A 15,722-nucleotide genomic window follows, 5' to 3' on the forward strand; every position below is an offset into this window, starting at 1 on the left:
ATTTGAGTCAATATTTGTGAGTGGTGTGAGAAAGGGATCCAATTCCACTCATTTCGTCATTCTCCCTGGTTCTCCTGTTTTCCTAGCACCATTTGTTGGAGAGACTATCTTTTCCCCCTTGGGTATTTTTGAATATTAATTGACCCTCTAGGGATCCCTGGGTGGCTCAGCAGTTTAGCGCCTGCCTTCCGCCCAGGGTGTGATCCTGGAGTCCTGGGATCGAGTCCCGCATCAGGCTCCCTGCAGGGAGCCTGCTTCTCCCTCTGCCTGTGTCTCTGCCTCTATGTGTCTCTCATGAATAAATAAATAAAATGTAAAATAATAATAATAATTGTCCCTATATACTGGGATTTAATTATGGACTCTATTTCTGCTCCATTAGTTGATGTATCTATTTTTGGGTGTGTGTGCCTGTATCATACTGTATTTATTACTATGGCTTTCGATCTATTACTAGATCGAAATTCGGAAGCATAATACCTCCAGCTTTGTTCTTTTTTTCTCAGGATTACTCTGGCTATTGGGATTCTTTCGTGGTTCCACACGAGTGTTAGAACTGTTTCTTCTATTTTTATGAAGAATTCCTTTTAGTATTTTGATGAGGATTGCATTGAATCTATAGTATGGCCATTTTAACTATATTAATTTTTCACATCCATGAACATGGGATGAGTTTCCATTTGTTTGTCTTTTTCAGTTTCTTTCAGCAAAGTTTTGTAGTTTTGCTGTTACAGATCTTTCATTCCCTTGGTTAAATTTATTCCTAAGTATTTTATTCTTTTTTTATTCTGTTGTGAAAGGGGTGATTTTCTTTATTTCTTTTTCAGGTGCTTCAGCATTAATGTAAAGGAAGACAACTGATTTCTGTATGTTGATTTTATGTCCTGCCGCTTTACTGAAATTGTTGACTAATTCTAACAGGTTTTTGACTGATTCTTTGGGATCTTCTATAAATAGGATCCTATCATCAGCAAATAAGGAATTTTACTTCCTCCTTTCTAATTTGAGTGCCTTTAATTTGTCTTGCCTAATTGCTCTAGCTAGGACTTCCAGTACTATGTTAAATAGGAGTGATAAGAGTGGGTATCTATGCCTTGTTCCTGATCCTAGGGGAAACATTCAATTTCTCTTGATTGAATATAATGTTAGCTGTGGGTTTGTCATATATGGTCTTGATTATGTTGAGGTATTTCCTGCTGTGCCCATTCCATTAAGGGTCTTTATCATGAAGGGAGTTGCAGTTTGTCAAGCGCTTTTCTCTCTCTAGTGAAATGATCATGTGATGTATTACATTTATTGATCTGTATATGTTGAATCATCCTTGTGATGATTCCAGGAGCAAATTCCTCTTGGTCATGATGTATAATCCTTCTAATGTATTCTTCGATTTGCGTTATTAATATTTTGCTGATAATTTTTGCATCTATATTCGTCAGGGACACTGCTTTATGATTCTCTTTTCTTGTGGTTTCCTATCTAGTTTTGGTGTAAAAGTAATGCTGGCCTTGTAGAACAAGCTTGGAAGTGTTCGTTCTCAATATTTTAGAAGAATTTGAGGAAGATTGATGTTAATTGTTCTTTAAATGATTCATAGAATTCTCTGGAAGCGATCTGGTCCTGGAGTTTTCTTTGTTGAGAGTTTTTTGATTACTGGTTCAGTCTCTACTAGTTATTGGTCTGTTCAGATTTTCTTTTTCTTCCTGATTCAGTCTTGGTGGGTAATGTATTTCTGGAAATGTATCAACTTTGTCTAGGTTATGTAATTTGTTGGCACATAATTGTTCTTAGTCTCACAATTCTAGGTATATCTGTAGTATATCATGTGTAATGTCTTCTATTTCATTTCTAATTTTATTTATTTGAGTTTTCTCCCTTTTGCCCTTAGTCTAGCTAAAAGTTTGTCCATTTTGTTTATTTTTGCAAAGAACCAGCTTAGTTTTATTGATTTTTTTTTCTATTTTGTTATTTCAATTTCATTTTTTTTCCACTCTGGGAGATGCTTATTATTCCCTTCGTTTGCTAACTCTGTGTTTAATTTTTTCTTCTTTTTCCAGTTCTTTAAGGGGTAAAGCAGGTTATTTGAGAGACTTCTAATTCCTTAATAATATGCATTTATTGCTATAAACTTTCCTCTGAAAACCACTTTTGCTGCATCCTATAAAAATATTCAATACTTTGTGTTTTCATTTTTGTTTCAAGATAGCTCTTAATTCCTTTCTGAGTTCTTTTTTGACCCAAAGATTGTTCAGAAGTTTGTTGTTTGGTTCCCACATATTTGTAGATCATCTCACTTTCCTCTTGTTGATTTCTAGTTTCATACTGTTGTGGACAGAGAATATAGTTGGTATGATTTCAGTCTTCTTAAATTTGCTAAGGTTTGTTTTGTGGCCTAGCACATGATCTATCCTGGAGAGTGTTCCATGTGCATTTGAGAAGAATGTGTATTTTGCTGCTGTTGGATAGTATGTTCTGTATATGTCTAGTAAGCTCATTTGTTCTAAAGCATGGTTCAATTCCGACATTTCCTTGTTGATTTTCTGCCTGGACAATCTGTCCATTGCTGATAATGGGGTACTGAAGTCTCCTACAATTATTGTAGTGAATTATCTGTTTCTCCCTTAAGATCTGTTATTAATTGCTTAATGTATTTCAGGGTTCAGGTTTGGGAGCATAAATATTTAGATTGCTATATCTTCTTGAAGTTGACCCCTTTATCATTTTATATTGGCCATCTTTGTCTCTTGTTACCCTTTTTGGCTTGAAGTCTGTTTTGCCAGATAAAACTGTGGCTGTGCTCACTTTTTTTTTTTTTTTTTTTTAAATTTCCATTTGCTTGGACTGTCATCCCCCATCCTTTCATTTTGAGCCTGTGTGTTTCCTTAGAGCTAAAATGAGTCTCCTGTAGGCAGCATATAGTTGGGTCTTGGTTTTTTTCCATCCAACCACTCTGGCCTTTGGATTGGTGAATTCAATCCATTTACACTTAGGGTGATTATTGATATGTAAGGATTTACTACTGCCACTTTATCTTTCACCTTCTGGTTATTTTGTCTCTCCCTTTTTCTTTCTGTTTCTGTCTACCTTTATAAGTTTGTGGCTTTCCATGTTGATTTGTTCTGTCTCCCCATTTTTTGTTTCACGTCACCACTCTAGATTTTTGCTTTGTGATTACCAAGAGGTTTGCACAAAACATCTATTGGATAAAATAGTCCATTTTCTGCTAATAGAAATTTATCTTCTTTTGCCTATAAAGCGTCCATCCTTTTACTCTTCCCCTTTTATATTTTTTGAGGTCACAAATTATCTCTCTTTATGCTGTGATTTTGTTGCCAAGGTGTAGTATAGTTATTTTTCATCCTCTTTTCCTTGAACCTTTATGCTATAATTAAGAGTTTAACATACCATTCTAAAAAACCATTACAGTTTTAATTCTTTTTTTTTTTTTAATAAATTTTTTTTAAATTTTTTTATTTATGATAGTCACAGAGAGAGGGAGAGAAAGAGAGACAGGCAGAGGGAGAAGCAGGCTCCATGCACCGGGAGCCCGATGTGGGATTCGATCCCGGGTCTCCAGGATCGTGCCCTGGGCCAAAGGCAGGCGCCAAACCGCTGCGCCACCCAGGGATCCCTACAGTTTTAATTCTAACTATCCCCTTATCAGAGTTTTGTAGACCTTTGCCTTTTCATCTTGAACACCTCTTTTCAAAAATTCTTTTAAGGCAGAGATCTAATGGTGAACTCTTTCAGCTTTTGTTTCTCTGGGAAAGCCTTTATTCCTCCTTCATATCTGAAGAATAACTTTACCCAGTAGAATATTCTTGGCTGGCAGCTTTTATCTTTTAATATTTTGAATAGGTCATTCCATGCTCTTCTGGCCCAAAGAGTTTCTGCTGAGAAATCTGCAGTAGCCTAATGGGAGTACCTTTGTAAGTTAATATCTTTTTTTCTCCTGACTGCCTTTAAAACTATTGCTTTATTGTTGCCTTTTGACACTTTTAATATAGCATGTCTTGGAGATGGGTTCTTGTTTTGTTTTGTTCTGCATTGAGATAGCAAGGTGTTTTATTAGCTTCGTGGACTTGTATACCCAGTTCTTTTCCCAGGTTTGGGATCTTCTCTGCTATTATTTCTTTAAATATGCTCTCTGGTTCTCTTCTCCTTCTGGGATACCCATTGTTCTTATGTTGGCTCTTCCAGTAGAGTCAGATAGTTCTCATAGGATTTCTTTACTTTTTAAATCCTTGTTCTCTCTCCTCTTCCACTTGAATAATTTCTATTATTATTCTATTATTTCTATTATTATTATTCTATTATTTCTATTATTTTTATCCTCGAGCTCACTAATTCTCTCTTTCATAGGATCTGCTCTATATCCAATGCATCCTAATATATTCTTCATATCATTTATTGAAGTCTTCAACTCTAGAATTTATTTTTGGTACTCTTTTAGGATTTGAAGGTCTTTGGTAAAGTACTCCTCTTTATTTCTGAGATCATTGTGTTAACTTTCTGAATTTTCTTGTATCTTGTTGAATTTCCCTATAACAGCTCTTTTAAATTCTTTATCAATTAGGTTGCAATATTCCATGTCTTGGGGCTTAGCTGCTGGGAAAATGTCAGTTTTTGTGATAATGTATTACCATGGTTTTCCATGGGGTTTGATGAAAAGTGCTTCTGCCTCTGCATATGAAGTAGGGAACACTTTTCTTATTTAGGCATAGTTTTGTTTACTTTGTGTCTTAACAGTTCAAGAGGCTGGTAGTTCAGAGCCTTCATTTTGTTTTCCAGAAGGTGGCGCTATAGCATATGTTTTTGGTTTCCCTTACCCAGAGCTGACTCTCACTAAGGTTGGCAGCAAACATGAAAAAGGGAGGTGGGGGAAAAAAGCAAAGGATGGCAGCAGAAGAAGAGACAAGTGGTGTAGTTAGCTCTTAGGCTTTGGGTATGCCTACTACCTGGAAGGGGTGTTTTCAAGTTGGAAGGGTCCCTAGTGGTCCATGAGCAGTCTTCTTGATTCCTGGGGCAGAGAGCAGGAGAGTTTTCCCTCAGTTCTCTTTGTTTACATTCTTCCCTTTCCTTTTCTCCCTCCCCTCTCCAAACTCAATCACTGCCATCTCTCCTCAGAGAGCAGGACCAAGCAGACCCTCTTTCACTGCCTTCACCCTCTACTTCCTTTGTAAAAACAGTTGTGCTGGCTCACTGCTGGCCAGCCTGCACCCTCACCACTGTCTCTGCTGCCTGTGAGCTTCACTGCCATTTCCCTCACTGCCACTTCCTCTGCAATCCAGGGGATCTCTGTGTCTTGGTGTGCTGTGCAGGGGTACCTCCCCACCCCCCCCTTTTTTTGCCTGTTAATGGATCTCTGAGTAGTTGTAAATCAAAGAAGAGAGAATAAAAGAATGACTCATGCCGCCATAATGTTGATGTCCCAAAGAAATTTTCTAGGTCTGATTCTAAATCCCTTTAATCAAAATAAAAGTAATTAGAACTGCTCTAAAAATATACATTATTTCTGGGGCCCCTGGGTGGCTCAGTTGGTTAAGAGTTTGCCTTTGGATCAGGCTCCCTGCTAAGCCTGCTTCTCCTTTTCTCTGCCGCTTCCCCTGCTATGTTCTCTCACTCTCTCTCAAGTAAATACATATATTATAAAAATCACATTATTTCTATCATAAGCAATTGGCCCAGTACACAAGAAAAGATATAAATGTTACGTGAATAATTAAATATGTGTGGTTCAAGTCCAAATCGAGCTTCATATAACAGCTACCTGAAGAATCAGTCAAATGTTAAGAAGACATTATGGCTTAAATGGACTTTCAGGTATATCACCAACAAATTTAGAGTATTAGCTATTCGTCATCTTCAATAATATATAATTTAATTTCCATTATCTCATAGATGTCTATCTTCATCTAGTATTGAACATTAACTAGTCTTTCTACCTGGCTAAAGTTGACATTAGCTGAAGTTTGAACTTAGTCCACAGCATCTATGCATACATGTTTGATTTGCTGAGACTCAGCTGTATGGTGTTTCAAACATTTATTCGTTTTGCTTTGGTGCTGTTCACCATGTGTGCATATGCAAAGTGAACTAGCTATGTGAATGGTTATATGCAGCAAAAAAAGAAATATGTAAAAAGAATAAATAAATAATTTGAGCCTTTAAAAATAGGTAGTGTTTCTGTTTTTAAAACTTACAGAATAAGGAAATAGGACTGAAACAGAATAATTCTTTTTCTATGAAGTAACATTAATTTCACCATTTTCACTTAGGTAAAATTTTTGCCTACAGGTGAATTTTGTCCCAAATCTTGGAGAAGTGTAAAAATTGAGATGAAAAGTCAATTCATGAGACCATGTCTTCCTTTACCCCACCTGCACATGACTGTTCACTTCAGAATGCCTTATATCCTCTAAAGCGTGGCTATCTTCTATAAAATAAAAATGCTTTTTAAATGCTGTAACTTAGGAGCACACGGAAGTAGCATTTTTTTTAAGATTTTATTTATTTATCATGAGAGACACACAGAGAGAGAGAGAGAGACAGAGACACAGGCAGAGGGAGGAGCAGGCTCCATGCAGGGAGCCTGACGTGGGACTCGATCCCCGGTCTCCAGGATCAGGCCCTGGGCTGAAGGCGGCGCTAAACCGCTGAGCCACCCGGGTTGCCCGGAAGTAGCATTTTAAAACTAACCATAGTTTTGACAACATTACCCCCATACTGCATCTTTTTTTGTTTTTGTTTTTGTTTTGTTTTTAAAGATTTTATTTATGTATTCATGAGAGACACAGAGAGAGGCAAGACATAGGCAGAGGGAGGAGAAGCAGGCCCCATGCAGGGAGCCCCATGTGGGACTCGATCCCAGGAATCCAGAATCAGGCCCTGAGCCAAAGGCAGAAGCTCAACCACTGAGCCACCCAGGCATCCCTGTTTTGTTTTAACTTTTAAACTTAACTATAACTTTAAGTGAAAACAAGGAAATTTCTTTAAAGATTTTATTTATTCATGAGAGACACAGAGAGAGAGAGTGAGAGGCAGAGACACAGGCAGAGGGAGAAGCAGGCTCCATGCAGGACTCAATCCCAGGACCCCAGGATCACGCCCTGAGCCAAAGGCAGACGCTCAACCACTGAGCCCCCCAGGTGCCCCATATCCATTTTTTTTTTTTTTGTGATAGGAAAGAAGTGATACTTTCCCTCTACATCAAGTCTTCACATTTCTTCTTACATCTCTTTTTCTTCTATCCCTACTTTCTCATTTTCCCTAACTAGAAGGGGGAAAAAATCATGTTGTCTTTTCCTATTAGAGGGAAAATAATCATGACCATGCCTCTCTACACTTAAAATTACATTGAGCATAAGAGATTGCATTGAACATAGAAAAAACTAATCTAAAATTACACATTGTATTCTACTATTTGCTTGTTCGCCCCTCCCCCCCATTAGACACTAGGCTTCTTGAGGCCAAGGAACATTTCTTACTCATTTTGCACACACGGTTCCCCTCTGATTTATAGTGTATGAAATATCAATTAGGATTTGATGAGCCAATGAATAACTTCATCAGATTATAAAAGGTTGGCTTTTGAAACTAATCAGGACACTGAAATTTTTAAAGGATCCCCTGTTGATCTCTGCCCTCCATTCTGAAGGTGTCTGCAAGGCACCAGAGGGAAGGCTAAGACTCCAAAGGATTGGCCCCAAATCTGTTTTCTGAGAACTGCTGTGGCATGCTGCCATATACACACACAGGCTGATGTTAATAAACACCAACTAGAGCCGATTGTGACTTTCTCATCCTTGAGCAGATGAAATGAACCCAGCCATAGCGAGGATACTTTGCTATAATAATCCAATAAATACTTTTGAAATGATGCTTACTTTTGTCTTTTGCATTAAAGTCTGAGAGTAAAGCCAAGCGGAGTAAAAAATAAGGAACACCTCCCCTTTCCCCCCAAAACCAAGCAGAAATTCCAGAGATTTTGCCAAAACTCCCCATAGATTTATCACTTCTTAGGAGACTTTGCACAGAGAACTACAAAATCTCCTTTGCACTATAAGAGCCAGATGTTACTGTCAGATTGTAACCATCCAGGGCTACATGTGTACACACATTGCACAGTCATCTCTAACTGCACACAAGAGGCACAAGAAATAGAAGTTATGACCTGACTCAAGCTTTTTCTGAGCTGGAGGAAGATTGCCACTGGCTAGTTACCATAGGTGGTTTCTCCATACCGAGACTTCCCATCACTAGGGGACACGATCATTCTCAGGTGAGGAAGCCATGAAAACAAGAAGGCTTCCTGCCTAAGAAAAGTGGTATATGCAATAGAGATGGGATTTGTTTAGCTATAGCTGTGTCTCATCCTCACAGTGTCCCATCAGCATTTGATCTGAAATAAATTCTTCCAACTTTAGACACATCATATTCCTATCTAATTACCCCTCCAAAAAAACATTCTTAGGTAAATAAAGTAATTTTGGATCACTTGGTATTAGAAAATACCCTGAACTCCACTCCCCTACAGTGGTGTCAACAACTGGAAGTTGAGCATTTTACAGTAGAAGTTATATTTTTCCATTTGGAGCTCTCCTGGACAGCCACCAAGAATTGTTACAGACAAATTGTTCTAGCCGTTCAGTTTCAGCGAAGAGGTGGAGTTCAGAAGGGCTTGTGTGGATATGAGAGCTTAGCTAGATGATCACAAAAACAACCATGATGTACTAGAAGAAAAGCTGCAGAATAAATGAGAAAACTGGAACATCACACCTGGTATAAGCAAATCCCTTCTTTCACCAGAGAGTGAGGAGGACTTTGTCAAAATAAGTGTCAGGGTTAGGAGCCAGGGTGGAGTAGCATGGGAAACTGAGTGCAGGATCTAGGTGCACAGAAAGTGTAAAAATCCATAGGACTTCTGGGCTACCAAAGCCTAATGACAAACCACAAAAATTATAAGGTGAATGGTCATCTTACCCTGATTTTATTAGGCTAAACTACATGAAATTGTTGCTGTCTTCCTGGGTTTGACAAACACATATCCAAGTTCATATGGTTCAACCTAACAGTGCAAGTCCTGCTGAGTGAAAGGGAATGATGCTCTGTCTCCACCTGTCCTGGTGATACAGGTCTGATGGAAGATTTGCACCTAAAAATCAGAGACCTTTACCTAACCTTCTCTGGAGCTCTGGTGTTCCATTGAGGGGGTCCCAGGGCCATCCTTGGAGGGCGGGGAATGGGTTGGAGTGGAAATCATGTGAATGAGGCACTGCCATTCCTGTCAGAAGTGTACCATTTTGCCTACTTTGTTGTGGGATTCCACCTAACATCTGATGTAGAAAAGGAGAGGGAAAGGTTCTTATGCTTTTTAAAAAATGGTTCAAAACCTGTAGAGCATGTTCATTTTGTTAGAGGAACCCAAATATAAATCTTGACTTCTGGAATATTGGAGTTTTAAAACTGTAAATCCAGAGGATCATGAGCAAGTGTGTTGATTACATCATTTCATGAAAGGCAGGAAAGACTTTTCATTCTTGATGTTGGGAATCTCCCTCCAGTTCAGCTAATGTCATAGGCAAAAAAATACATTCAAAACAGCACTGTGAAATTTCAGAGGGTGAAAAGCATATTTCTCAGCACATAAATGAAAATGAATCTTGGCAAATGGTTATATACAGAAAGAAAGGTCATCTTTTTGCCTTTAAACTATTTGGGACAAAGGGTGAAAAAGGGTGTTGTTCAAAACACGAATAAAGAAAAAACTCCCCTAGGGATGTACACCACATGACATGAAGCTGCTGCTGGCCTTCGTGGTTCATGGCTGTGTTCGAAGTGTTTATGTAGAAACTGGACAATGGCTTGTGTAGAATCTGGGCTGTGTCTACTTATTGAATTTGTTTGGTACTTTTTATGACAAATAACCAATTAATTTAGTCCAAAAAGCAGTTGGGGTAGTTGAGCAGTAGGTCAATTTATTTAATGGAGTTTTCTCCAAATGGTAGGGATAAATTCATCAGCCAGTTCAGGCAAAATACGAAGGTGGTTGCACTCATGTGGTTACAATTGCAGTCATAAGCCCCACTTTTTCAACGAGCTGACTTAGGCATAAAGGACCCTCTGGGAGTCTAAAGACAAATATCTGTTTAGCAAGTGTTTTTAATATGATCCCATATTTAATTTAAAATTGTAAATAGCTGAGCTTATCTGTGAGCTGTTATTTGAGGACGTGTTAAAGTCCCCTTCGGTGTAAGCCTTATTTCAAGAGAGTTTACACCGAAGGGGACTTTTCATGCCTTGCAAAAGAAATGAGGGTTTTAAAATTCTTTTTTAGTAAATAGCACGGAGATCTGTCTTACTCTATACTGCTGTAGAAATGAGAAACAATCTACCTGAAGAAAAGATTGTGCTAAGGAACAGAAGTACCTCTTGATTGAACAATGGTCTTAGGATTTTAAAGCAAAGGGGACAAAACTACCTCCCAGCGACTGGCAAAAACAAAAGATATAATTAAATTAAAAATCTGCTGCTTACCTGAAACCAAAAGACCCCATCTCCACAGAGATCTGAATGAAGGGGTATTTTCTTTCAGAGGTCAACTTAAGACTCTTTACATAAGGATCATCCTTACTTTATGGCACATTGTACCTCATTTTTTAAAAAAATTAAGTTAGTAAGCCCAATTCCAGCCTCATTTCATTTACTGTTTAGCTTAGTACTAAAAATGAGCTACTAATGTCTCGGCCCTTTGTTATGAAGGATTTTCTTTCAATGCCTACCAGAAGGGTGGCTTAGCTGTCTAAGTATCCCCTTTAAATACCTAGACTCCCTGGAACCATAGATTGGATTCTCAGGAGGGCTGGGGAACCCCTTAATTATTCTGAAATAGGTGGTGCAGCAGGCCGTTTCCTACAAGGGTGCCATTCTGCAAAATCTTGAAAACCAAAATACTCTGCGGACATTATACATTTGATAACTGTTTTCCTCTTATTTGGAAAAATACTGGTTCACTGTACAATCTCAGAAATCTTGAAGCATGTTGCTTTTCTCTTTTGTATCCCTTGCACTTTCTTAGCATGCTGTATCCTATGCTATGTACAAACTTTAACCATATTTATTCGGATAAAGATTGTATTTTGAATTTGGCGGAGTTAGTCCCATATAAGGAGGAGCCCGCAGAGAACCACACTTTGAAGTCCATGTGGTTAGAAAGGGCTTTTCTGCGTCTTTCTGTGATGTGTTCTATCAATGGGGTCTTTTTAGCTCTCATTGTCTTGTTTTAACATTGTATTAACCCAAAGCACTTGATCTTCAGAGTCCTTTGTTGTTGATGGCTGGAAAGCTTGCTTTTACCTACTACGTTGGAGATGTTTAAATGCTACAGCTGAATGAGAGATTTGCATGACAAGCTTTCTGAAAGGTTGAACTCTCTAAACATAAGGAACTCAAAATTTCAGTGCTCTAAGATTTTGCATGCCAAGCCGACAAGGTCCCTAAAGTGTAGGAACTCACCATGTGCGCAGACTTACTAGAAACAGAGTCCTCAGAATCATCTAAATAAGCAAGTTAGAGGACTTCGCAACTTGTTCAATTGAACAGCCATCATGAAATCCATGCCTTTAAAGGGGACTTCTTACCCTCCATGGTTGGCAATGAGGGAAGACTCTCCAAGTGGGAGGGAGGGGATCAGCTGGACCCGGGGTGGCGGGGGGGGGGGGGGGGGGGGGGGGCGGCTAACTCCTGTCCTCTGGCATTCACCTGTCATCGGCGGCCTCCTAAACCTGCTGAGGAAGCCATGGGCTCCTTCTGGCCGAGGTGGCAGTGGGGAGTCCTGAGAGATCCCAAAGAAGAAAGTGAAGCTGGAGGTGGAAGTCAAAGCCACTCTCCTCCTGAATTGGACCTGGCTTTGAATTTGACCTTTTTTGAGCGGGAGGGGGCGGGGAATGGTGAAGGAAGAAAACAGGTTTCCTCAGAGCCTATACAGGGGATTAAAAGAAATAGAAGACTCAGCTTGTTTTAGATAGAAAATGATCTTAGGGGAAGTTAATTTGATTCCCTATGCCTTAGTTTCCCTGTGGGGGAGAAAATGGAAATAATAAGGCCTGGATCCTCCTGGTCACCAAGGGGCAGCTGTTAAAAAAAATAGAAAGGAAGGACACCTGGGTGCCTCAGCGGTTGAGCATCTGCCTTTGGCTCAGGGCATGATCCTGGGGTCCCGGGATCGAGTCCCGCATCAAGCTCCCCGCATGGAACCTGGTTCTCCCTCTGCCTGTGTCTCTGCCTCTCTCTGTGTGTGTCTCTCATGAATAGATAAATAAAATCTTTTAAAAAAATAGAAAGGATTTTAGCTTCTGTATGGGAAATGCATATGTAAAGTATTCATGTATTCAGGTGCAGGAAAATACACTGCCAACCACACTTGACGATTCATATGCATAGTTGTTCTAGATTCATATGCTCTTGTTCTAGAGATGTAGTGGCCAACCACGTATTTTGATGACAGGAATCCCAAGGGGCAACTGGTTTCAAGGTATCAGCCCTTTCCTAAGCCAGGAGATGCCTCGAGGAAGATAAGAACCTTGCAGTCGGTTTGGTGTCCCAGAAGATTTCCAGACTAGAGTTTGTTTCCTTTCCCTTTTTTATGAATGGCTGCAGTATTATGCTTCCGTCTGCATTTCCTACCAGAGCCATTCATAAAAATAAAAACAAAACAAAATAACAACAACAGAAAACTTTCTCGCACCGCCTGGAGCCCTCGGGTGCCAGAGGCCGGGGAAACTTCCTGGCAGCCGTCACCCCAAGCAGCATTGAGAGCATTCAAGGGTCTGTTTGTTTGGTGGCCTGAAAAGTATGAAGTGCTGTGTGGAAGGGCAGCTGGTGGAAGTTCTGTGACACGGACTAGGCCGGGAGCCAGGGCTGGCAGAGGTTCAGACATTGTCTTTCCTCTCATTGAAGTGTCAGGACCTAATTCATGGAAAATCGGGTGAGCTGGCAACCCTTTCAGAGGATTTCATTGAGCCCCGCAGTGTGCAGGAGTCACATGAATGCGGGATCCTCAGCCAAAAGAGGAGGGGAACTTCTGAGCAGCCGAAACCAGTCAGCCTGCAAGAATGTGTGCGGATTGGAAACGGTTTGGGAGTCAACACGGGTACAGGTGTAACCGGCAGGAAGAAACAGAAGGAAGAAAGTGGTCTGTCCTTGCAGAGGACTCTTGAGATGCATGCTCTCTTACCACACCCCTTTGAACCCCAAGAGTTAAGAGGTCCTAATCATCCTGGGGTGAGTTCCACCTGGAGAAAGTATCCTCTTGAGATCAGGGCTTTTAGGATGTCATGTCTCCTGCGATTGAAGTTCGAGGGGGAGAACTTTTTTCTTTTAGGTGAGCCAAAGTATTTTGCCATTAAAAAAAAAAAAATGTTTTATCTTGTTCTTCTAAAAAAAAAAAAGAGCTCTGATGATTTTTCATCTAACATATTTATTAGTACACCAGCAACAGGACAATCACACCATCACAGAAATTCTGAGAGGAAGGAAAACGAATGGGAGCTCTGCACCCCATGGTTTTAATGAATTTGCCCTAACTTCTGTTATTCGGGAGAACGGTAGTGATTTTATTTTATTTTTTCACTCATGCCACAAAAGCATGTCCCTGTCCACATCCGAGTGGCTCAGTTGTGTCTGTAAATCCTAGTGATGTGTAGATAGAAGAAGTAAGGCTTCTATTCAGACATGAGAGTGAGTACTGGGAGTAATCAATCAAAAAGCTTAGGATTCAGGTGCTACTTTTACCAAGAAAGAATAACTTAAATATCTTTCAAATATTCTAATTATTGGAAAATTAATTTAGTCTGGGTAGAAAAAAAGCTTCCCTCAGATGTTTTACTCAAAAACAAATTCTGCTCTACATACATAATTTAGGAGCTATAGATATAAATATAACAAATTAGTCTGCAAATGAAACCATCAGGAAAGTGAACAAACCACAGAATGGGAGAAGACATTTGCAAATCATATTCTGATGACCCTCATATCCAGAACATGTAAAGAGCTCTTACAACTCAATAATGAAAAGACAAACTTTGACGTGGGCAAGAGATTTGAGTAGTGTTTCTCTACAGATGGTCTACAAATTGCCAATAAGCCCATGAAAAGATGTTCAACATCATTTGTCATTAGGGACAATCAAATCAAAACCACAGTGACATTGAACTTCACACCCAGTAGGATGTTTATAATTTAAAAACAGGCAATAGCAAATGTTGACAAGTATGTGAAGAAATTGGGACCATCACCCATTGCTGGTGGGAATGCAAAATGGTGCAGCTACTTTGAAAAACTGTCTGGTGGCTCCTCATGAAGTTGTTAACATAGAGTTTACCTGTATGACCCAGAAATTTCACTCCAAGCTATCTACCCAAGCAAAATGAAAACATGTCTCCATTAAAACTTATGCACGAATGTCCGTCGCATTGTTCATGATAGCCAAATGGTGGAGACAACCCAAATGTCCATCCCCTGAAGGGTGATAAACAAAATGTGGTATGTCCATACGATGGAATGTTACTCAGTCGTAAAGAGGGATGAAGTACCGTTGAGTGCTACCACACGGATGACCCTGGAAAACATGATGCTGCGTAAAAGAAGCCAGACACAAAAGACTATATATTGTATAATTCCATTTACCTAAAGCTTCCAGAATAGGCCAGTTTGTGGAGACAGAAAGCTGAGAGGTTGATTAGGGATGGGAGAGTTACCAGGACGGCGGGAGGGAGTAGGGAGCAGTTGATAATGGGTATGGGGTATTTTTTTGAGAGGAGGTGAAAATGTTCTAAAACTGGATCTTGGGATCCCTGGGTGGCGCAGCGGTTTGGCGCCTGCCTTTGGCCCAGGGCGCGATCCTGGAGACCCAGGATCGAATCCCACGTCGGGCTCCTTGCATGGAGCCTGCTTCTCCCTCTGCCTGTGTCTCTGCCTCTCTCTCTCTCTCTCTGTGACTATCATAAGTAAAATAAAAAAAATAAATAAATAAATAAAAATAAAACTGGATCTTGGGGATCCCTGGGTGGTTCAGGGATTTAACGCCTGCCTTTGGCCCAGGACGTGATCCTGGAGTCCCGGGATCGAGTCCCACGTCGGGCTCCCTGCATGGAGCCTGCTTCTCCCTCTGTCTGTGTCTCTGCCTCTCTTTCTCTCTCTGTGTGTGTCTCTCATGAATAAATAAATAAAATCTTTTAAAAAAATAAAATAAAATAAAACTAGATCTTGATGGTGATTGTAGAACTCTCTGAAGACGCTAAAGAAACTTTGAATTACACACCTTATGGGCGAATTTTATGGTATGTAAATTGTGTCTCAAGAAAGCTGAGTGTTTTTAAACAAAATGCTAACAAATTAGACCCTTCCACTCCTCAAGTGAATCTGATTTTCGAACCAATTTTTTATCTTTACTTTGCAGACAAGTGTCTATATCTAAAACATACATACTTAGTTATTTTTATTATGTATATTTCCTTTTAAAATGTAACGGTTCCTTTTTGTTTGTTTCTTTCTCAGCCACAACAAGTCGTTCAGAAGAAGCCTGCTCAGGTAAGAGATGATCATTATGATTTTTTTCCTCCCAATTAATATTTTACTACTACTTTTTAGTAGAGTAAAAAAGATACGACCCCAAATTAAATTTTTATTTAGTATTTTTCTACTTTTGGTTAAGTCAGTATCACAGT

General features: G+C 39.6%; 1 protein-coding gene across 1 annotated transcript in view; it reads left to right on the plus strand.

Annotated features, from left to right (window-relative positions):
- Positions 1–15,722, plus strand: part of HMGA2 (high mobility group AT-hook 2) — a 145,271-nt gene that overhangs the window by 114,231 nt on the left and 15,318 nt on the right. Inside the window, exon 4 of the mRNA XM_038549929.1 lies at positions 15,553–15,585. Coding sequence (XP_038405857.1) covers positions 15,553–15,585 — 33 coding nt within the window. The remainder of the gene's footprint in view (positions 1–15,552; positions 15,586–15,722) is intronic.

This window comes from Canis lupus, chromosome 10 (genome assembly GCF_011100685.1).
Source record: "Canis lupus familiaris isolate Mischka breed German Shepherd chromosome 10, alternate assembly UU_Cfam_GSD_1.0, whole genome shotgun sequence".
NCBI lineage: Eukaryota > Metazoa > Chordata > Mammalia > Carnivora > Canidae > Canis > Canis lupus.